This window comes from Halichoerus grypus, chromosome 9 (assembly GCF_964656455.1).
Source record: "Halichoerus grypus chromosome 9, mHalGry1.hap1.1, whole genome shotgun sequence".
Lineage (NCBI taxonomy): Eukaryota > Metazoa > Chordata > Mammalia > Carnivora > Phocidae > Halichoerus > Halichoerus grypus.
Window position 1 is genome coordinate 99,063,336 of NC_135720.1, and position 23,147 is coordinate 99,086,482.

Here is a 23,147-nt window from a genome sequence, read left to right on the forward strand (position 1 = left end):
TCTGGGCCTTGGTCTGTCCATCTGAAAAATGGGGATGCTCACGCCTGCTCAACTTATTTCCCCAGCTCGTGGGAAATGCAACGGGAAATGGACTCACACGTGCTCAGCAACCTGAGTAAAGCCCGCCCAACTCCACCACTGTGTTGGGAAACTACCACCGCCCACGGGTGCGAGCTGTGGAGCGCCACAATATCCCCACCCACCTTTTGCGAGGCTACGGGATAGAAAGACAAGCGCCGACGCATGAGTGCGCTTTTCCTCTTCTTACACAGGCAATTAGGGCAGAGGAAACAGCCGCGACCGTCTCCAAGGGGCTGTGGCTCTCCTGGCGCCCCCAAAGCTGCCTCTAAGCCACGCGCCCCCTCTGGGTGCCTTCCTCTCTAAGAAGTGGGCGGGTGATGGCTACAGGCCCTGCGCGCTCTCCAGGTGCGATCAATACTTCCTGGCTGGCTTCCGGGCGCGGGGCCGTTGCGCGCAGCCTCTCCGAAGCCGCAGCGCCGCCCCACTCCCCGCCGATTCGGTGTTGACATAATTAGACCAAATCTTGAGAGCAAAATAAATGTTCTGTTCGCCTTACAGCCAAACAGATGTTTACAATTCAAATGAAAGAAATACAAACGGCAGGGATTTTTTTCTCCCCTTCTTCATCTCCAGTGATCGCTCGTTTTTTCTGACACATTAAAAATGTGTAAGCGATTATAGGAGTTTCCTGTCCCTGTTTGTTCTGGCGGGTGCATTTCTGTGAGGTGCGCGTGGAAGCTGGGTGGGATAGGATCGTTCTCGGCTGCTTGCTCTCTAGCCCCTCGCCCTTCTCCATCCCAAACCCCTCGGGTAATCCCCTCTTTGCTCCTCCGCACCCCCCCCAGCAGGTATTAATTGTAATCAAACAGCAAAGGGATAGTGGTTTAATTGCAATCAAATAGGCCTCAAAGGATGCATCAGCCGCTAACTGCGCTGTTCGAGGGGAGGATATACCCTTACAGGTATAAGTGGATTACCAGGTTTGAACACGCTCCTCCGTGTGCAGATTCCAAGCAGAACAAAAGAAAGGGAGGTCTGCACGGAGAGACACTGCTTTAATGTGGCGGTGGGTGTGTAATTGTGTGTGTGTGTGCATGTGTGCATGTGTGTGTGTGTGTGTGAATTAATCCCCATTTCTCAATGCAGGGAGTGCTTTAGTTTTTGGTTATTTTAACAGCGATAAAGAAATTAGAGAGAAGGCAGTAGGCTACGGAAAAGGAGCTCCCCTCCCCCGCAAAAAAAAAAAAAAAGATTTTTAAGAAACCATGCCTATAGATACTTTGGTATATGAATTTTAGTCTTCATATAAAGGAGATAGAATTCCAAACCTGCAGCATGTGTATTTGTGGACTAAAGAGGCGGGAGAGGTGTGTTTCTGGCTGTATTTTCAAAATGCATGAGCTATAGAGATGAGTTTTGGCGATTCTAGTAAAGAGAGATTCTGGGGGCCCTGACAAAAGTAGAGGAAAAAGCCTTCCCACCCCACTCCAATCTTACTCCTTCTGGAAGCCGCTGAAAGGGCCAGAGCCTCTTTCTAACTCGAGTTCCAAAGCTCAGGGTCCTCGCAAAACTGAAAAAGCAGAAGCAGCTCATCCTCCTGCCCAAGCAGCCCGTGGGCAGCCAGCTGTGGGGGCTGTAGAAGGGAAGAGCGGCCAGGTCCATCCACCCAGTTATTGGCAGACTGGGCGATTGATGCTAAACTCCGTTTCACAGAAGCATTTTAAAAAAATTAAATCAGATCTGACAACGTTTGTACCGCAGCGTAAATTCCTCCTCCTTGGCGTGCCAGTCACCTCTAAGCGATCTGACAAACTCCAGCTCTCTTAAAACGTGCAGAGTTCAGATCATATTAATTCCCCAAAAATGTTTTGATTCAAAGTAGTTTGTATTTTGTGTAGCCACGGGCAATCCGGAAAGTGCTCCTGCCTGCCCGTGGCCGGGTCCGCTCCCTCTCCGCGTGGCCCAGAGGCTATGGCGGTATTTAAGCGTCTGAAATTAGCCTGGGGCTGCAAGGCAGAGTGATCACAAAGCGAAACAAGGGCGCTTCCCCTCTTCACTTTTTTCATTTTTTTCTTTCTTCCTTTTTTCTTTTTTTTTTTTTTGAGTTTGCCATTCCGATTTCTCGAAAAAGACCAGGGCCAAAATGTCACTTCCCACCCAAATATGGAAAAGCTGGGTCTTCTTATCTCATCTCCATCCTCGTCTGAAGGCCACAGCCCCCTACCCAATTGAACCCCTACCCCTGCCATTCCAATCTGGATCCATTCATTATTAGCATCATCATCATCGTCATCAACATTGTTCTCCTACTATTAAATTCTCAGAGAGAGAAATGAAAGGGACCAGCGCCTGACAAAGGGGAGGGGGCCATGAGGGAGCCTCAGAAGATTCATGGGGAAAAGAAGAGTGGGGTTTCCTTTCTTTTTTTAATGATTAAAAACACAGACGACTCCTGTAAATAGAAGCCTCATTTCTTCAAGAGGCGCCTTTTGAAAGCCAGTATCTGAATATTCAACGAAGGCAAAGCTCCACTCTGTATGTACAACATTAATATGATCTCTGCAGAATTTGCTACTCAGAAATATTAACATATCAAAGCCGAAGCCGGAGGCGAGAGAAGCTATCGATACGCGAGCACAGGGTAAAGTAAAGATTATTGGTTCTGATGGTTGGAGTGGCGGAGCTGCGGGCAAAATCGTGCACACCATTAAGCGAGAGTGAGCGCGCAGAGTGAGCGCGCAGGAGCTGCACCTCCGAGGCAGGGGCAAATATTTTATCTGGGCGGTAATTACCTTGCCGCTGCCCCTCTTCCGCGCTTTCTTTGGCTACACGGCCTTCATTATAAGCAAAAACAATGTAACTGCCACTTACCGAAGTGAGTCAGAGAAATGGTATTTTGTTCTTTGCAAATAGAGATGGCCAAATTTAAAGAACTGAACGCCTTCCCCAACACCCCCCCCCCCAAACACACACACACACACACACACACACACACACACCCTGCAAACCAGGACAGCCTCTCCCTGGTGAACTCATATGGGGCACGTAGGGATCTTTCTTCTAGAAGAGCACTCAGGAGTCTTTGGAAGTGAAATCTGTTTTGTTCCTCCCACAGTAAATTCTGGAAATCATTAGAAACGTAAGTTTATCGGAGAACTTACTTAGCACGGGAGGAAAAATGGCAAAAAAGTTGTGCTTTTCAAGAAATCATGTTTCCCGTGGAGAGTCGCCTGTAAACATGGATTAGAAGAGAAACAGACATTCCTATCTAAACAAAACCATTGCACAATATGGCGATATGGCAGAGTGCTTGACTTAGTGCCCTCCTGGTTTTTGATGAACAAAGGTGACATGAGCTATTTATATTAAGAATCCAGTGCACTACCATGACAAGAGAGAGAAGGGGCTTCCTTAGCTTTTCTTCAAACACGGGGAGTCCTGAGATGAGGGGCTGGCAGTCCTGAGATGAGGGGCTGGGCAGACTCTAGCAGGATGTACAAAACCTTTTAAGCAAGACTTCCTTGCTATCCATTTGTAAATTGTCATGAACATTGATTATTTCAGAGTAACAGACATACACTTGGTCTCCGGGGCTCAACCAAGTTAATTGGCCTTTCTCTAAGACATGTGGAAATGGAATACACTCAGCAGCTAAATTCTGAATTCCTTCGCAGGGGGTGGCGGGGTGGGGGGGAAGGGGAGGACTGGGATTTAGTCAAACAATACAGATAGAAGCCCCAAGTTACCACCCCTTTCTCTTTGGAGCTATGCTGTTCTCCTAAAAGATCAATATTTGGTTTAAAAATCACAGGCTCCACGCTGATTTTCAGGTGAAACGAAGTGACACCAAATTCTACAAGAACAATAAAACATCACCTAAGGAAGACCATTTCTGTGGCTCTAATAGGACAGGACCGCAGTTCCCATTTTGTAGTTACCCAAGAGCGTAGGCCTTTCTTGGGGGAATGCTGAGCGGGTGTCCCCTAAATCTCTCTCCAAAAACGTCAACTGATTACACAGCCACCTCCCTGCCAGCTCCCGCCCTCGGTCTCAAATAATTCCCACCCTCTGCCAGCTACTGTAAGATCTGATGCAATTTCCAAGCATTTGAGAAGGTGATCTTGGAGCAAGTGCGGAAGTGAACGCGTCGACCGCAGTAGCGCCAGTCGCGCTCTGGGAGGAGCCGGCTCTGGGCGCTAATTAGTGGCGCTGTCCTTCAGCACCACCGAAATCTCCGTGCGCCCTGAGTACTCAGCCTCACCTTTAGCGTGACCGCCCCAACAGACCCGGATCACACCTGATCCTTCTTTCACCATGCATTTTAACCCCTCCCTTCAACAGTATGTGTATTTTATTTCAATTTTCACTAGTCTTGGGCCTATTTCATGTCACTTCAACATGGCTGAATATTAGCTTGGCTGACAAGCCTAATATTACTCATTTAAAAAAATCCTTATGGAGCAACACTGATGGGTTTTTTTTTTGAAAAAATAGTTTCAAATCTCCATGGAGCCGAATAGCTATTTTACATTTAGTGGAAGTTCCAAGTATCCACTATGACAATGGTCAAGTTCCAAAAGAGAGGCAATCTTTGTTTTCTTTACTCCTCAATTTAAATGGAATTTCACATTGAACACTGGGTTGTAAAACCTGAAGTTTAAACATGAAAGAATCCATTGCTTTCTTTGGAAAAGCACTGGAATCTTTCAATAAGCTTTGAAAAGGATGGACAGGGACTGAAGGACATTTATCTGGTTCCATCAGAAGTGACTCAGTCTTTAGTCGTTCAGTTACTGAAGACAACTGCGGCCCTCAAGCTGGAATTAGTCCTGGTGAATAGGCTACATCTTATTAATTCGTATGAAGTTGGGATAACAGCTGGTCCCCTTGCCTGTGTGCTCCTCGGGTTACTCAGCTTTGCTAGGAAAATAAGCTTCAGAGGCTCTGGGTACAGTTAACTGGGGAAGCTAGCAAAATCTGCACCGCCTTGAGGCCCTTAAAATGTCATAGTTCAAAACCTTTTGTCAAAATGGAACATCTGAGATGCAGCCCCCTTCAGTGTCTGAGCCAAAATCAACAGCTCTCGACTCTTGCCTTCCCCCCACCTTCCAATTCCATGGGTAACTCTGGATTCAGATGTTTTCCTCAACAGATGGGAACAAGAAAGCTTTATCCGGTACAGTTAACACCACCTCCTCCTCCCACCTCCCTTAAAGAAAGAAATGTTCTGGACACTTAGAAAAATAAGGGCAGCTACAATATTGGTGTTTCATTAGCCTTCCCTGAAGCCTCAACGAATCTAGTCTTTCATAGAATCCTTCAAAGCCTCAAGCTAACACCATCACCTCAATCACCCAGGCTGTGGCTGGCACATTCAGGGCTAAAAGGGACCAGAAATTCTGCTTGAGGATGTGGTGATGGGGAAAGGAGGTGTGACAAGGATTTTTTCCCTTTCTTTTCTTTTTTCTTTTTCTCCTCCCCCCCCCAACTTTTATTCGGTCACTATTCCATGAAGAACAGCAAATCTCTTCTATCATAGTTCTTTGGGGCACAGGCTGGGTTCAAGCCTCAATGAAGGAAAGGAGTAAGCCTGTGTAAGACAAAAGTAATCAACCAAGAGTAATTGTTTTCTTAATCATCAGACAAGGAATCTGATACTTAAAACACCACCAGATCTTCAAAACAAAGTATCAGATGAGAGAAGAATGTTTTGTTTTAACATGTCACTTACCTCTTCTTATCACTCCACCTTGACCATTGAGAACAAGCCCACACTGGGCTTCCACGGAGCCCTTAATAAAAGAAAAAATAAATAAAATCACTCAAATAGATTCTAATAGGTATGACCACATGAGTTAAGTCTTTCAATCTGCCCCACTCCTGAACCCCATATCCCCGTAGTAGACATTTAAAAGCAACCATTGAGCTGGAGCAAGTTTGGCAGCACACATGATTTTAAGGAAAAAAAGTGCCAGAAAAACCACAATCTAAAAGTTGTATAAATCTTAAGGTATGCATTTTGCAGCACCACACAATATTACACTTCAAAGCACCTGAGTGCCTTTCATCTTGGCATAAGGGAATGAGAAGCCCTTTGAGTCCCCATCAAGGCACATAGCATATATACAGACAGTCTCCACGGCACTTTCTGCGTGGAGTAAATTACACTAAAAGTGTCAAGTCTGGCACTGTGGGTTTCTGGGAGCTCAGAGGAGCCATTACAAGTGCAGCCTTCAAGATATCTGATGTTGGTTCTGCTTTACCACGGAAGTAGGAGTATCCTACCCAAAATATGCCTTAGAGAGGAAACACCTTCAGGTTCACTCACTGTAGATCTTCATGCTCCTAATGGATTGAGGGATCATTTGGGCTGGGAAGAAGGAAAGGGTTTGCTGATTTTTGATTAAGAAAAATAAAAATTTCTCTCTCTGTCTTTTTTTCCCCATGAGTTGAAATGTGTTAAAGGCTCATTTTCCTTTACAAACAAACGAGGTATTGGACATGAAAGAGGCCTTGAAGGGTGTTAACCTACCCAACAGCCCGTGAAGAGTTAAGTAAATGCGGAGAGAGTCGGTGCATAATAAAAACCCACTTTACAAAACAACCTTTACAGCCCTGGCTCCCTCTCGCTTCCCCATTTTCACCATATTGAGGCAGGCCTGTAAGACCCCCCTTTTCAACCTACTCACGAGCTCTTTCTTATTTTAAATGTTCTGCCTTAAAGTGATTATCAAATCAATATGAAAAAAAAAAAAACTTGGAGACTGAGCATAAATTAAAGCGGTGATGGGAAAAGGTGTGACAGTTTCCTTTGTTGGCCATAGCAAATCTTTTTAGGGGACTCAAAGATGGAACTGAAGCCACAAGACTGTTTGCATCTGTTAGGCAGACTTAGACCGCCCTGCAAACCATTGGACTTTCACTTAAAATTCTGTGCAGGGAAAAGTATATTTACATTTGTTGCATTTGAAATGAGGCATATGCTGATGAATGTTTTAAAAAGGAAGAAATAAAAGGAGAGAGACGGGTTTCTCCCACACATCCCCTCCCTATTTCTCTTTTTAAAAGTAGCTATTACTTTTTTCTCTTTCTTTTTCATTCTGCCAACTAAGTCCAGGAGGAGTGCAAGAAAATAACTTGCCACATTTACAACTTGGCTTTATATATATATATATATATATATATATATATATATATAAAGTGTATATATATATACACACAATGATATGTACATATATAGATATGTCTCTAGACATAGATACATAAATATATCACATATCATGTTCCTCAATTTCTTCTAGGATCTTGGAGTGTTTCTCTCAGTATGAATATTCCTTCAGTATGAGCAATAAACTAAAAAAAATACTATAAATATAAAAAAGACATAGACTGAAAAAAAAAGGTCTCAAAATATTTGAAATGTAGAAGGTAAAGGGTCTCGAAGTTCTCCAAGGGAGCGAGCCACTCTCCCTCCCATTCTCTGGCGCACTGTTAAGATGTTTATTTTCTTAGAAGAAATGAATCTTGGTCTCTACACTTAACAAACTTTTCCCCCTCATAAGTAAAACATGTTGTTTGGTCGGATGACATTGCATAAATGACCAGTTGAATGGCACTAAGTCGAAAATTGGATAAACTACGGTGTTCTTTTTCACGGGATTCGCTCTTTGTCTGGTGCTTGCAAATGTTCTAATCCCCTCTTTTGAAAAATGCCCGGCTTTGTGCCTAGCACAGAAAAAAAATTTGTACAGATACAAAAAAATCAGCAGCAGACGTGGCTATTAAAAGGAGTAAATAGGTTTTAGTTGAGCTAAGCATTGAATGGCAGATTTTTTCCCCCTTGAGACATAAGGGGATCCTTGTGAAAAATGTAAAAATGTTCTGAGCGTATAAAATTATTTTGTGAATGTAAATGTAGAAAGTCAAGGTTTATGGAGCCAAATCTTTTTTCTTGTGTGCCGATCTTGCGCCCACGGCTCTTTGTTGGGACTGTAAGGGCTTTCACTTTAATTTTAAAATAATCCCTTGCTCGGAGGTAAATGAGGGGCAAAGATTTTCTGTGCGCAACAAGGGATCTCTTACGTCTCCAACTTGTGCTCTTGGAGTATCTTCCCTTTCGTTATGGAGGCTGTGGAGAGGGTAGCCAGCTTTGTGCAGACTGAAAAAGTGGGGACTCAGCTACAGTTGTCCTTTCAGCCAAAGGAAGCTACAAATTCATGTCTTTTGAGTTCTTTTTTTGGATATTTGTGGGTTTATTTGTTTGAAATGTGGCTGTGACAATATGTTTGCAAAATTATAAATTCTATTGTCGGCAAAGAATGTGCAAAAATACATTAAGAAAGAAACTAGGAGAGAGATCCTCTGATTGATGGTCTCCATAGTATCTGGATTCCTTCCTCCCTTCCTTCCTTCCTTCCTTCCTTCCTTCCTTCCTTCCTTCCTTCTTCTCTCCTTTTGCTCTCTCCCTCATCCCTCCTTTCCTTTTCTCCTTTCTTCTTCCCTTATTTCTTTCCCCTTTCCCCTTCCTTTATTTCTTCATTTCCTTCTTTTAAAGAAGTTGCATCTTGTGTAAAAGTTAATAACCTGGTGAGAAAAATAAAGTTGTGAATTACCCAGCTGGGTGGTGGGATTGGGTGCTCCTTAGAATTAGGCTCAACTCCACAACCTGGTGAAGTGCATTGTGCAGATTCTTTGATTGGTGTAAATTTTTGAGACTTTCGTTTGCAATTCTTTACTATCCACAGCAATCTAGTATATTCGGGGAAACTTTTGCTAGAGCTCAACAAAGTTACAGAACAAACCAGCCCCCCAATTCTTAGTAAGTTTCCACAAGCTCAGTCTGGGACAAACACCTGGGACGGGTGGGTAGACCCAGCAAAACGCAGAGACTGAGGGTGCGATTGGTCATCATCTTATCGGGTCTTACTCTGAGTCCAGTTGGCTCAACCCAGCCTCCATGATCTCCTCCACCCCATCCCTTCAGGGACAGAAATGAGGATTCACAACTGACTTCTGTGCAGAGGGACTGAAAGTGGGGCCCACAGGTAGCCAGACTCCCTGGCGACCAGGTGAAATGCCTTGATCCAATGAGAGTGACAGAATGGCACACGCCTCCTCTAATTGTTTTGATAACGTTCCATAATAAGTGGTGTGTGTGTGTGAGAGAGAGAGAGAGAAAGAGAGACAGAGACAGAGAGAGACAGAGAGAGAGGAGAGGAGAGGAGAGGAGAGAAGAGGAGAGGAGAGGAGGTTTACAGTCAGAGCTTTAATCGAGCGGGAGGGGGAGGGCAAAGAGGGGAGGGCGCAGACAAATTCGCTGCATGCTTATTTACCTGCAAGTCGTCTGCTCCCGCGGCGGCCAGCCCCAGGCTGGGCCCTGGCAGGAGTCTTTGATCTGGGTGCATTCCATACTGAGAGCCATGGCTCATGAGGGACAGGTCGTGGCGGCGGTAGGCATCGAGGCAGCCCAGCTCCCGCCTCTGCTCGTCCAGGCAGGACGACTTGAGCGCCCGCGCATTGTGCAGGTTAATAAAGTCGGTGGGCTCCCCGTGGTGGATCTGCTGGTAGTACTGTTGCGAGTGGTGGAGCGAGTTCAGAGAGTAGGCGTCGGGGGTGACGGCCGGGTGGCTGTGCTGAAACTCGTAATGGAAGGACTGGTGGTGGAGCGGGGTGTACTGGTGGTTAGTGGAGAAGTAGGGGGACGCAAACTCGGTGCCGGTGGTGGAGTAAGTTAAAGGAGAGGAGGAGGAATAGGCGACAGTGGAATTGGCTACGGACTCCAGACAGCCAAGCTGCATCAAACGGTAGCTGTTTGATCCGTCGTGACGTATCTGGAAGGAAGAGGGGGAAAAGGGAGAGCAGAAAAACTTGAGGTTTGTCATTTTGCAACCGAGGCGCCGCTCTCCCGGAGCCAGGAGCTTTCTCTGGCTCTCCAAGGAGGGTGAGCACGCAGGGCTGGGGCCGAGCTGCAGCCCCGGCTCAGCGCCTTTGCCAGAGAGCCTTTGCGAGCAGGCGAACTGGGGGTGGGCGGCCTCGTCCTCACAGTCGAGAGGGCGGAAAAAAAATCCCCCACCCTATATAGGTGCGGGTGACACACCACACCACACACACACACACACACACACACACACACACACACACACAGCCCCTGCCTAACTTGCACGGGGAGCTGGGCGCCGGGAGCCAGGTTTACGACCGACTCCGGGGCGGCGGGGAGCAGAACCAGAGTCCACACGCACAGAGCGCGGGCCGGCGTCTCGCCACCGCCACCAGGTCACAACACCGGGATTCCGCGGTTGTCCATGCCAAGCTGCTCCGCCAGAGCTGCTCAAAATCATTATCCATATATTTACAAAATCCAGTCTGTGCAAATCGTTCAACTCGCTCATTTCCTGAACCATTTGAGGCAAGGAATCCGACCCCCCTTTCTGCTTCACTTTCCTAGAATAAGCCCATTCCAAAAGGGGTGCGTTGTTCCCCACCCCCCTCGTCCACCTACCGCCCCCCATCAATCTCTTTACTTTGCCTTTCTGAGTATCTTTTTTCCATCTCTATCTCTTTCTCCTCACCCCCCTCCTCCCTTTCTTTATTATTAGGATTATGTTTTCCCCCTCATTATGGCAAATGTTTCTTAACGTGGCAGAGAGTTGCCCTTCCTGGCGACAGATGTCATAACGAACTTTCTCCCCTTTCCTTCCCTAACTTCCCCCGAAAGCCAGATTATAATTAAACGTAACGGTCCAATATAGATTAGAGACAGGGAGAGCTGCCGCCGCGGCCGCCGCCGCCGCCGCCGCCACACACACGCGCGCTCAAAAAAAAAAAAAAAAAAAAAAAAGTAATAATACCTCGGCATCGTGGACTAGTCCCGGAAAGGTAGTTGACATGTTGGGTTTCTCCGAAAGCTTACGATGCAATTTCCCCCTCCAAAAAAAGAATCGGGAAAAAAATCCAAACTTCTTGTATTTTCCAATTTTTTTTAAGGAAAAAAAAATGTTCTATAGATAGAGATCTAAATTGTAATGGCTTTGCCCGGATCAGATAGCTCCTTGCCTCGTACCCACTTAAAAACCTGTAGGAACAAAATTTTCCCTCTGCACAAAAGCAGCTCCCTGGAACAGATTTTGTACTTGCTGAGTATTTCTTTGGCTGATGTCGTAGGTCCCTTGGTAATATAGAAGTTTTGAAAATTAAGCATCAGCACTGAGAACTGGGAGGACAATAGGCAGAAGAGATTTATCCCAGGAGACAAGGAATAAATATTGTATCTTCGCCTAATAAGGAACTGGAGGTTCTTTCAACATTTTTATCCATTTTTTCCAACCTTTATCATGCTTTTCTATACCGACTGAGGTGGGGACTCATCTCTACAGAGGGCATTTGCACACATTTTATTGTGAAGATAAAGATCCAGCCCCGATATGTGTATATTAGAGATAGAAATATATATTAATTAAAGCTCCCTTTTACATGAGTAAGTGTTCATTCCTATTGGTTCCACTCCCTAGATGCTGAAAGCTGCTTTTTCCAACAAGCACCCAAATCAATTTCACCCAGATTGGGGTGTCTGCCTTTGCCCAAGTGGAAACAATACTGCTCTTTCCATATTTACATCGAATTTGGGTTCTTTTCCCTTTTTTGAAAGGCAACACCCTGCGGTTGCTTACACTTTCAGCAGCTTTTAAAATAAACAGCCACGGTGGACAGCCCCAACTTTTCATCATAAAGAAATGGTGTAACTGGCAATATATTTAAGAAAAATACAAGAGAATAAAGATGTATGACAAGATTCTACATTTAGGTAAAACGTTGTCTTGCACTCTCCAACCCAGCCCATTTTCCTCCTCTTTTGTGTTTTCCTTCTTCCCTTTCTGAAACAGTGCTGGATGGGGGTGGGGGGGATTGTAGACCATTTAGCAGTGACACCAGATATTTGAACACTATTACCCCAAAATAATCCTTAAATGTTTGAAAGTTATATTTTACAAAGAGAGGGCAGAAAGGAGGCAGTGCACACCTATCTCTGTCTCTTCGGTGGATTTCTCGACTTTCAAACAGTATTTGAGCTTTACTTCGTTCAAAATTCTGCTTCCTGCACCAAGTGTTCTAGCACCTGGAGGGGGTAGCGGTGGCTACATGCCCGCAATACTGAGGCTTTGCGAGGTCCGCTCTCCAGCCCTGTCTATCTCATAAGAACTGGCTGGCCCCACAGACTCATCTCAGAGATAGAAGGGGTAATTTAGTCTTAATTGCCATTTCATTTGGTTAGCTTTTAAGTGTTTAAGCTGAGAAGGTGTCTTAATAATAAGCCGCAGGCAAACAGGCATGTGGCTTTTTTTTTTTTTTTTTAGGTCGGGGTTTGGGAGGGTTTATTAGGATCTGCTCATGCAGGCTAACTGGGGCTGTCACTCAGCGCTCTTTGCTTTATATAAATGGACAAAGGCACACGACAAGAATTGAAATGCACTGTCTGAAATGGAGATCCGTGATGCTTCAGTCCTGCACAAGGGTCAGCAGCCAGCACTTGCTCCCTTTTTCAAGGTGCGCAAGCTCCCCCCCTTCCTGAAATTTTATATTTTGGTCTAATGAAGTCAGGAGAATGAGAGCCCAATGAAGATGAAAAGAAAGAATGCCCAACTTGATCTTTAAGTAGGAGGGGGTAAGATGAGTGCCCTTGGCACTGAGGGGCTGAATCCCAAAATGCTTGCAGCGGAATCTTTTGTTTGTCAGGACTGAGTGAGGCCTCTATATTCCACCCACAGAGGAAAAAATAACCGTCTGTGGGAGCTGGGGCCTGCCCCCACGACCTTACCCCAGGAACCCCCGCCTCTGCGAAGGTTTAACACCCCTCTCACCATGACCACCCCCACCCTGAGAATGGGTAGAGCCCGCAGGTTATCTTGGGAATTGCCAGACGCGCTTTTCTAGGTGGATGATGTTGGTTTCCCTGCATGTCCGAGCTCAAATAGAAAAGGATGGCCCCTTCTCAGACGAGCTGCAAACCCCTCCCCCAACTCCCCTACTGTCAGATACGTCTTCATTGAAAGTGAAGGGACCTTCTCTCCCCAGCTTAGGTCCAGGCAGCAGACGCAAAATCCTCTCCCCTGGGAACAACCAGGAGGCTCAGGACGTGGTGGCCGCCTGCTCTGCCTGCTGGGCCAGTGCGTTTGGCCCATGTGTTTGTCCCCATCCGGGAGAAGATCCACACGCAGGCCCCGCACTACTGATACTCTTGGTAATGAGCTCTGGCCTGGAGCTGAGTACATCCACCTAACGACCTCTAGTTGTCTCCTCCCTCTAAATCCTTCTGGACATCACGGAAGAATGGGCAATCTTAACTCTCCGTTCCACTCCCTATCCCCATTTCATCTTCCTGAGTGACTTCTGGATAATAAGACAAAAGGCTTCCAGGGTTCATTTACTGTTTCTGGAACCCCCGTGGAATTAGAGGAAAGTAAAGATCTTGCAGAATGAGAAAACAAACAAACAAACAAACTTGCATTTATATTTAAAGGAAACGAAGCAGGGAGGGTAAAGTGTGTCTCTTGGCTTAAGGGTCTACTTTGCCAGGACCCACATCTGCCTTGGAAAGCTCTCCTCCCACTCCAGTGTCCCAGCTTCCCACACCAGAGTCTGAACTGTAGGGAAACTCCATTTGGCCAACTGCTCCCTCTCGCCTCATCCCAACAAAAAGAAAAAAAAAAAAGCTGTCTGTCCCTGAAAGAAAAGTTGGGGAAATCATCCGCGCCATATGCACATACTGGTCAACGCTCCCTTCCATCTGCTCTGGGGTTGCTTGGCGCGCCCCTATTCTAAAGAAACTCATCGAGGCAGGTGTGTGGCTGTGCTTGGTGTCTGTGTGTGTGTGTGTGTGTGTGTGTGTGTGTGTGATGTGCGCGCGCTCGGGATTTGTTTCTGTCAGACAGTCCCCCCCACCCCACACCATCTCCCTTTCCCATCCAATTAATAGTCTTGAGCAATTAATAAGTGCCATCCTGCTTGACCCAAAGGCTGGGCTTTTCAGCAAAGCTAATTCCTCTTTCTCTGCTTTGCCCCTTTCCGGGAGAGCGATTGGCCATACATTCTCCAGCGGGCGCATAATTGAATTAACTGGCCACGGCGAGTTGGAGACACGGTGACAATCGCCTGGGGCTCCCTCCCTCGGGAAACCGGTAGTGAGCATCCCAGCCTGAGCCCAAGGCCGGGCAGATCCCGCCCACTCGAGATAGCTCATAAAAGCACCGGAGAACCCCCGCCAGCCTCCCACCCTAGAAGCTGAAGAAGGGTCTCCCTTAGCACTCAGCGCTTCTGTTCTGCCGTCTGATTCCATGCTCCACACCCCAGGAGGGATTGTTCTACTGCAGTCGCTTTTTAGGAATCTGCAATCTTTATATCTATCATTACTGTCTTGGTTGTTAGAGCTAGAAAAGAGAGGTTATGAACTGTTTCCTACATTTCAGATGTTGGTGTGGGAAGCTCAGGTCCCTTCCTGAGCTTCTGGGCTGGTATCATACAAGTCACCACAGTTTTCATCCAATGCCAAACATCTCCCCTGAAAGGGCCTGCCACCCACTGTATGTTTGAAGTTGGTGGACAATTACCAGCAAACAGGTGGCTACCCTAACTTTATTAAACACATGTTTCTCCTTTTCCTTCTCCTCTCCCTCCTCCCCCCACTCCTCCTCTTTTTTCTTTTTCCTACTTGGGATTTCCTTTTCTCCTCCAAACAGATTTTTTGCATTTTCCTGTTGCCTAAATAGATTTCCCCCACAAATAATGCTAAGTGAAATGGAATAAAGATTGTAATTATTCTAATTATTTGGACACTTTTAACCAAAATTATTTCCTTGGATATATTCATACATATGAATCAACTAGAGTATCTTCCTTCTTCTCTCCCTTTCCTTTCTTCCTTCTTCCCCCCTTCCTTCCTTCCTTCCTTCCTTCCTTCCTCCCTTCCTCTTTAGAGGAAGATAGAGATGAGATTGAATCCATTAAACTTATGCCTTATCAGGGCATGTGTGTACATTATCTAGTAATGAAATTTAGTGTCTTCTGCTCCAGTGGGGCATACAGTTCCATAACCCAGACATAAGTTTGCACAATAGGAGATAATTTTCATGATTACAAAGACCCAGCTTTGGAAGGGTACTAGTATGGGGAAAGAGCAGAGCACTAAAGATCCAATATAGTAGGCAGACCTTCTTTCCACAAAGCAAAACAAGGGGTGTAGATCTGAATATCAGTACCTCTCATAACCCTTCCAATCCTTTCCTTCCACTTTTTATTTTGGATGCACATAGGGAGCAGAGGGACCTTTAGAGAGCCTAAAGAAAGCCAATGACTGCTGTGTCCTGTCTTATTTTCTTTTTAAGTAAGTTCTACACCCAACGTGAGGCTTGAACTCAGGACCAAGAGTTGCATACTCTACCGACTGAGCCAGCCAGGCACCCCTGCTCTGTCCTATCTTAGTGGTGTCTGCTTCTACCCTATTTCAGGCACCTTTCCCCCTGCTCTTGAGTTCCCTGCCCTCCGAGTGCCTCCACCCTGGCTGGATAAGCTTCTGAGCTCAGCCTGGGGTCTCCAAGAGCCAACAACAGAGGGAGATCTCAGGGCCCTCTGGGGAAGGGGTCCAAGGTTCACAATCTCTCAGGATTTTAATGATAATGGAAAGGTCTTATCCAAGGACCTCTTCTGATGTGATTCCTCTAATCTCTCCCAGTTACAGATGCTGTGGATAGGTAGGTGGGTGGGGACAATCCTTCAAGTCATTTGAAAGGCAAACGTGTTGGGTCCACCACAGTATTCCAATCCCTGGTTCATTCATATTTTTCCTCATTAGTAATGAATGCAAGATGGAGAGAGAAGAGTGTTCCAAATACAGGGAAAATTCTGGTCAGGAGCCAAGCAGCTAAAACTTGGCCCAGTTACAAGGGCTAGGATATTTGAAGAGAAAAGCCTTGGACAGCACCGGCATGCATAAGCACTCCAGGTCAGACCCCCCTCCCAGCCAAGAACGAATTGCTTGCCTTTCCTACTTCTATTAGCCTGAGCTGACGCTGATCCCAGGTGTCTTTGGAAAGGTCCCTCCCGTCCAGTCAGGATGTGATAACTCTTCTACCTTCTCTCTTGGTATTTTCTTCCCCGGCCCCGATTCCACTTTCAACAACAGAAGGGCCACTTTGCGTAAAATGTTACCTAATTCCAAACGAGAAAAGGCAGACCATTTTTAAAAAGAGCTTTGGGATATTTAGGGGAAATTAACATTTCTGACAGACTCTCCAGTCATTTCAGTTTAGGGTTGTCATTGATTTTTCTAAATTCTTTTTTCTTACTTACTTTTTTGTTTTTGTTTTTGTTTTTTTTTTTAAAAAAACTTTCTCCCGCACGACCCTACCCCGCCCTCCGCGCTGTTTGTCAAAAGCCTAAAGCAGATCTGTATTCCGCTTCAGCCTTGCAGCCGACAGGCAACACGGATCCCATAATCGTACAGAGAAGATGCATTTGCAAGCAATTAAAAAGCCTTGCGAATGTATTAGTCGAAAGTTAAATAGAGGAACTCTCGTCTGAAGCCTTCTCTTTCGTAACAGTGCAACTTGGAGCCGAGGCCCTCATGTGAGAGGGCAGCCTCCTCGCCCTTCTGCCTCGGCTGCCGAGCTGGACCCAGGCAGGGCACCGGCTCGCGTACCCTCTCCGAGCGACCGGGGCGCGGGGGGAGCCGGCCTCGCCAGCCCGGCGGCGTCTGGGGGCGCTCACCCCTGGCAGCCGCGCGAGCCCGGGAGGGCGCGGCGCCCCGGAGGCCTCCTGGCTGGCTGCGCTCTTTGAGGCGGGAAGCCGGCTCTTCAGCTAAGGCCTTGCTCTCTCCCCTGGGGAAACTTGCTCCTTTTCCGCAAAGAACTGCTGAGTTCACAGAGGGCCGCGCTCTGTCCTCTCCCCCTTCCTTCAGTGTTTCACCTTGCGGGGCGCTAAGGATGTTTGAGGCATTCGGGTCGCCTCTGGAGCCTTCCTTTGCTAAGCACCTTTACAAGTATTGACTCATTAGATCCTGAGAACACTCCCCTCTCCACGACGCAAGGAGGGAGGATTTGCATAGTTATTACTTTGTTTTTATAGAGCAAAGAATAGCAACAAAGTAATAGCCGGAGCTAGCTTTTATTGAGCACTTGCTATCTTCGGACTCCTCACAAGCATTACGTCGTTCTATGCTGACAACAACCCGATGAGGTAGGTAGAGTGTGTACTAATATTAGTTGGAGGTAAGGCGGTGTAAGTGCTCCCCCAACCCCGGGGGAGGCGGAAACTGAAGCACTCGGCAGTTGCTCAGGACTTTTCCGCCCCCGGCAGGTAGGCAAGCCTCCAGAAAGTGAGGCTTAAAAGGGTAGGAGTGATCGCCAAGGTGTCCTACTGCTACGTCTTCTGGCCCCTGCTGTTGTGTGGAAACTTTTCCTCCTTTGTATCCCTAGTCTCCCTTCCCTTCTAGACTCCTGACAGAAACCACTCACCTGGAGGCCCGGTCCAAGTTTCCTTTGCAGTAAGAGATGTGCCACCTTGACACCTTCCTGGGGAAGTTTTCCGGACTCCCGAGGCCTCAAATCCGGCCTCCCTGATTTTGTCCCTCTCTTCTCTGGTGGCGACCGTGTGCGGGCTTCCAGAGCCTGTCCCTTGCCCTGGTGTGTGGGCCTCGGGCCCTACCCCTGAGAGTCAGTGGCTCAGACCTGCTGGGAGTGCCGAACGCAGACGGAGCCAGGCCGCTGGGCCAACCGGAGGATCAGCCAGTCTCCCTCAGCACCTGCTCCCGGCAGGGTGGCGAGTGCCTCTCTGTGGATCCAGCGCTAGACTCTGGGACCCCCTCCTAACCCCTGCAACCACAGCGCCTGGGGCTTCAATCCCGAGTCTACCTCAGCCAGTTACTTAATTTTCTCACCTGTAAAATGGGAAAAAGACTATGAACACTTAGCTTATCAGGACATTGTGAGGCTCAAGTGAATATATATATATGAATATAAATATATATATCCCTTTGATCAGCCTGGACGGAGGGAAGCTCTTAAGAAATGTTGGGTATTATTATTTGGAAGGAGGGTGGTTGCTAAGGAGGTAACTAAGAGAGACATTGTTAGCAGGGTATACTAGCTTCCTCAGAGTTGGGTTTTCTAGCCCTTGGACAGATGGCACCAAAGAAAATCCAGCTGGGGGAGATGCAGGGGGTCATCGGGTCCTACCGTTTGCTGCAGTCACACAGCTAAGCAAGTGACAAGGCCGGGGCTGGGGCTAGAACTCAGAAGCTTGCATCCGCTCAGTCCAAAGCCTCTCACTCAGGATCCAGGGAAAGGACAGCTCAGTCCTCCTTCTGCACACCCCAATTCTTTTTCCTTTATGGCTAATTATTTCCAGTATTTGCTCCTGGATTACTGAGCATTTTGGTCTTTTCAATTTTTGAGTTTCATTTCTTCCTCTCTTCTTCTCTCTCTTTCTTCCCTTCCCTTCCTCCCTCTCCCTCCCAGTCCCTCCTCTCCTTCCCTTTTTCTCTTCTTCATTCTTTTCCTCCTTCTCTCCCCCCAATTTTGCCCCAGGACCCCCATACATACGCCCTCCTGGGATTCTGCTCTGGTTTAGTTCCCTCCCTTCCAGTGTCCACAGGTTTCCGTCTCTCTTTGGGCATCTTCTCAGTAACATGGGGGCTGGGAGAGTGTGGGTGTGCTTCTCCATTTGTAATACTTCATGTTCTGGTCACCCTAGTATATATCTCATTGTCTACCTTCTAACTGACCCCTGTTGATGTGTCTGGTGGCTGACCCTAAGCCCCTGCCTCTTCTCCCTCTTAGTAGCCTTGAGGAGCTTTGAGGCAATCAAGGCCTCCAGTTACTTTTTTTTTTTCTTCCTGAAACAGCTTTGTCTTCCTCTTCTGTCAATTACCTCAGCAAGCCTCTCAGAGGTCCCGTTTATTTTTCCATTGACCTTTTCTTCCTTATGTACTGGAACAATGCCTTATTATTTTATTTATCTTAATCTCTGGTGCAATCGCCCTTTATTCTTCAACTTGGCTGTGCTAGTGTTTGCCTTTACACTTTCTTGACTTCGTTATGTAATCTTGCCGAATCTCCACGCTCTGCGCATGCAGTTTAGACCTCACGTCTGTCTTTTACTTACCCTTGAATAGTTTTGTTTTGAAACTCCTGGTCCATCCATATTTACCTTATTCCTTTGTTTCCTGCTATCTGTCTGCTGCCTGGAATGTTCAGGGACATTGTCCAGAAATGTGTACCAGTTCTGCCTTATTATGTATCTTACCTAGTAGGACATTCCATTACATTTTTTCCCTCTACTTTGGCCCTGCCATTTTTGGTGGCCTGAGGTAATGCCCCTTCCTCCCAAGTCACTTCTGGTTATAGGCATCATATGGGCATTAGACAATTGCTAGCATAAATTTATCTCTTTTGATTTCCCTTTGAGCCTGTGGAGGATAATGAAGGATGCATAGATTCTGCCACTGACTGGCTCTATGACATCAGGTAAGTCACTTAACCACTCTGCTCTTTCATGGCCAGTTTATATTAAATGGGGGTAAATATATACAAAGCAACTTTGTATTTGATAGTGCGCTTTCAAATGATTAGGTAAGATTTATTTCTCAAATTACCTTCCTGCTGGTAGGCTGACCCTTCTCATGGGTTTGTATCAATTCCTAATAGTGATGAAGCGTATGGCTTCTCTTCCATGATCCATCCTTTCCCACACTAAATTCTGGTTTGTCTGTCTTCATTGGAAACATTTCTACTGATTTCCATGTCAGAGTACTATCTTTTTGAAGTCTAGATTCAGAGGAGACAACTTTGCTCAGGCCTCTTCTCCATTATGGTGTTATGAAAAGCCTTGAGGGAACCTGCAGGCATACTCCCAAATCCCCTCTTGTCTCTCAATGTTCTCTGTAAAGGATGGAGGTAGCAATCCCGGAAACAACCTATCACCACTGCTGCCCTTTGGTCATCCTCTCACTATTAATATTTTTTCCTGCTCTCAATCACTCCCTTTCTCTCTCGTTGTCCTCAGATAAAGCATCTTTACTGAAGAAATTACTGCGGAAAAAAAGACAACCCATTCTAATGATTCTTGGAGTCTTGTCCCCTTGGGAGTATCCTGCCAATCTGGCTGGGAAGAGGGCATGTCATGGAATGTCCATTTCAAGAAGTTCAGTGAAGTGGGGATGTTATGGGTTAATGTAAATCTTCAGATGTAAAAATAACATCTCTCAAGCCCTCCTTTTGGAAAATTAGAGACTAAATCTAGCACTGAGACTTCTCTCTGGTATAAGACACCCGAAATACGTATAGACTGTGATGTATTAAATATGTACCACATATTAGAAATATCTGTAATGAATGCAGACATTCTGATAAATAATACAGTGTAAGGTTCTTTGTATGATTGAACACTATCTACTTCTCGTATATTTATGTGCCAGGAGTTAAGGAGAACAGGTTTCTTTCCCTAGTTAAATACGTTGAAACAGCATTAGTCTTTTAGGAGTGTGTTCCAATCTGAATGCTAAGATTTAGATGGTGACAAAACTAAGCACGTGTAGATGCTTTGCACTAGCACATCCAGTTTTGACTTAGAGGAAGATTCTCTTCCACTAATTATCTGGACTCTGGCTGTGGAGGAGGAGTAGCAATTCAGAATGTTAGAGACATCATTTTAATGTACTTTTCATTCACAAGGTCAAGTGTGTCTCAGGTACAGTTGACAGTAAAATTCAAAATCCTTGAGATGTAGAAATTGTATACCCTGACATTGTGCTTATTTACCACCATTACATAGATCACGGTGGCCAGAATAACCCAAAAGGGTTATTTTAAAAGGTCTGGGATTTCAAATTGCTCATGCTAACATTTTTTTTCTCCCTTTTCAAAATCAAAAAACCAAAGATCACCCCAAAAATCTGTGATTTTCTGTAGAACATGGAACCTACTCATATTTCCACAGAAAAGTAAGACTACTGGCCTCTTAGGAAATAAGTATAGAAAGTTCATCCTGTCCCTTCCCAAGGTGGTATATCTAGCATGAGACAGAGGCTCTTTTATGATTCTTGCTAGGTTGGGAAGAATGCCACTTGGGTGGCTTGGAATGACAGAGTTAGGGTTCCTATGACACTATAAAATCTATTCTCAAGAAGTGATTCATTGACTGGAAATCAGGAAATGTTAAAGGATAGGGAGATGTTTCACCCACTTTATTTAACTGTTCATGGAACTTCACCTTAATGTGAAAAATTGGGTCATCTTGACACCTAATTACAGAGCTCTTTACCATGAAGTCAGTACATTACATTATGGGGAAAGGACATAATAAAAAGAGGGACCAAAAATATCCAGAGTTCCTTTTAGCAGTGAAACTTGCAAAAACTTTTTATTGCATTGATAAATGTCCCCAGTCAATGTGAGTCTCTAGCACATAGACACAATCAGTTTCAAATTGTCTATAATTGTACTGTTTTGTGCCTAGCTACATGTGGCTATGGAGTGCCATTATGGACCAAATTGTTCCCTCCAAAATTCACATATTGAAGCCCTAACCCCCAATGTGACTATATTCAGAGATGGGGCTTTTAAGGAGGTAATTAAGGTTGTATGAGGTCATAAGAATGGGGCCCTAAAGTGGGTGGAGGATGGGGTATTTGGGTGACAGGCATTAAAGAGGGCACGTGATGTGATGAGCACTGGGTGTTATAAGCAACTGATGAATCATTGACCACTACATCAAAACCAAATGATGTACTATATGTTGACTATTTGAATTTAAATTAAAAAAAAAAAGAGTGGGGCCCTAATCTGATATCACTCATGTCCTTCGAAGAAGAGGAACAGGAACCAAGAATGTGTACCCACAGAGGAAAGACCATGTGAGGACACAGCAAGAAGGTGGCCATCTGCAAGCCAAGGAGAGAGGCTTCTGAAGAAACCAAACCTCCCGACCCTTTGATCTTGGGACTCCAGCCTCTAGAACTGTAAGAAAATAAGTTTCTGTTATTTAAGCCTCCAGTCTGTGCTATTTTGTTATGGCAGCCCTAGCAGACTAATACAAGAACTTTGAGAAAAAAACTAAACTAACCTTCTGCCCCATTCCCCCCCGGCCCAAATGGCTTCTGACATCCAGGAGTTGAACTAGTATTATCAGCTAGGCCATGGTGTTGCTATAGGCTGGCCTAACTCACAGCCAGGTGTACAAACCATCTCACAGAACATCAACGTTACACAGGGCCACTCTGTGACCATGACAGATTTAGATGAAAACAAGACTACTCTGCAATCATGTCAATACAGACAAGACATGAACATTGTTCACACCTGAAAATACCCAACATACTCCTTTCCTGCCTAATGGGAGGGACCGCTGCTTCTTTACTAATTACAGCTTTTGCTTTAGTCTTCCCTCAGTGTAAAACGTTTATTGTGATACCCAATCACAAAGTTTTCCCCTCTTTCTGAGAACACTCAATCCAGTGTGAACCTCTACTCCCTTGGACCATTCCTGAAAAAACCCAACCAAAGTTCAACTCATATAATCAATCCTTTCTAACTCCCTTTATTAAGATGTTCCATGATTCCCTATGAGGTGCATACAAGTTATAAACCCAATTTCTTCAACAGGTGTGTGTTTGGTGATTTTTGGCTAGAAGGCATTGACAATTTGAAATAAAGTTAGTCCAAATTGAGATGTGCTGTAAGTATAAAATACACACCTGATTTTCATATACTTATTTGAAAAAGAAAATTTTAAGCATATCATAATTTTTGTATTGATCATAATGATAATACTTTGATATATTGATAAATATATTATTAAAAGGAAATTTACTTGTTCTTTTTTTCTTTTAAAACTGTAACTACTAGAAGATTTAAAATGACTTATGTAACCTGCATTTTATTTCTTTTGAACAACACTGGTTTATAATGTCCCAAGAAAGGTCAATCCTTGGCAATTCTGACCATGGGAAGCTTACTATTTTTTTTTTTTCTTTAAAGGAGTTTATTAGTCAGATTAGGACATGCTGCACTGTGGTAACAAATAACTCCCAAGTCTCTGTGGCTTAACACAGCAAAAGTTTATTTCCCTCAAATATACAATTC

General features: G+C 45.4%; 1 protein-coding gene across 1 annotated transcript in view; it reads right to left on the reverse strand.

Moving 5' to 3' along the window:
* TFAP2D (transcription factor AP-2 delta) overlaps positions 1-9,841 on the reverse strand; it is a 61,858-nt gene extending 52,017 nt beyond the window's left edge. The window contains exons 1-2 of the mRNA XM_078054412.1: positions 9,354-9,841; positions 5,753-5,813 (exon numbers count right to left, since the gene is read on the reverse strand). Coding sequence (XP_077910538.1) covers positions 5,753-5,813; positions 9,354-9,818 — 526 coding nt within the window. The 5' untranslated portion in view covers positions 9,819-9,841. The remainder of the gene's footprint in view (positions 1-5,752; positions 5,814-9,353) is intronic.
* Between the last annotated feature and the right edge of the window lie 13,306 nt (positions 9,842-23,147).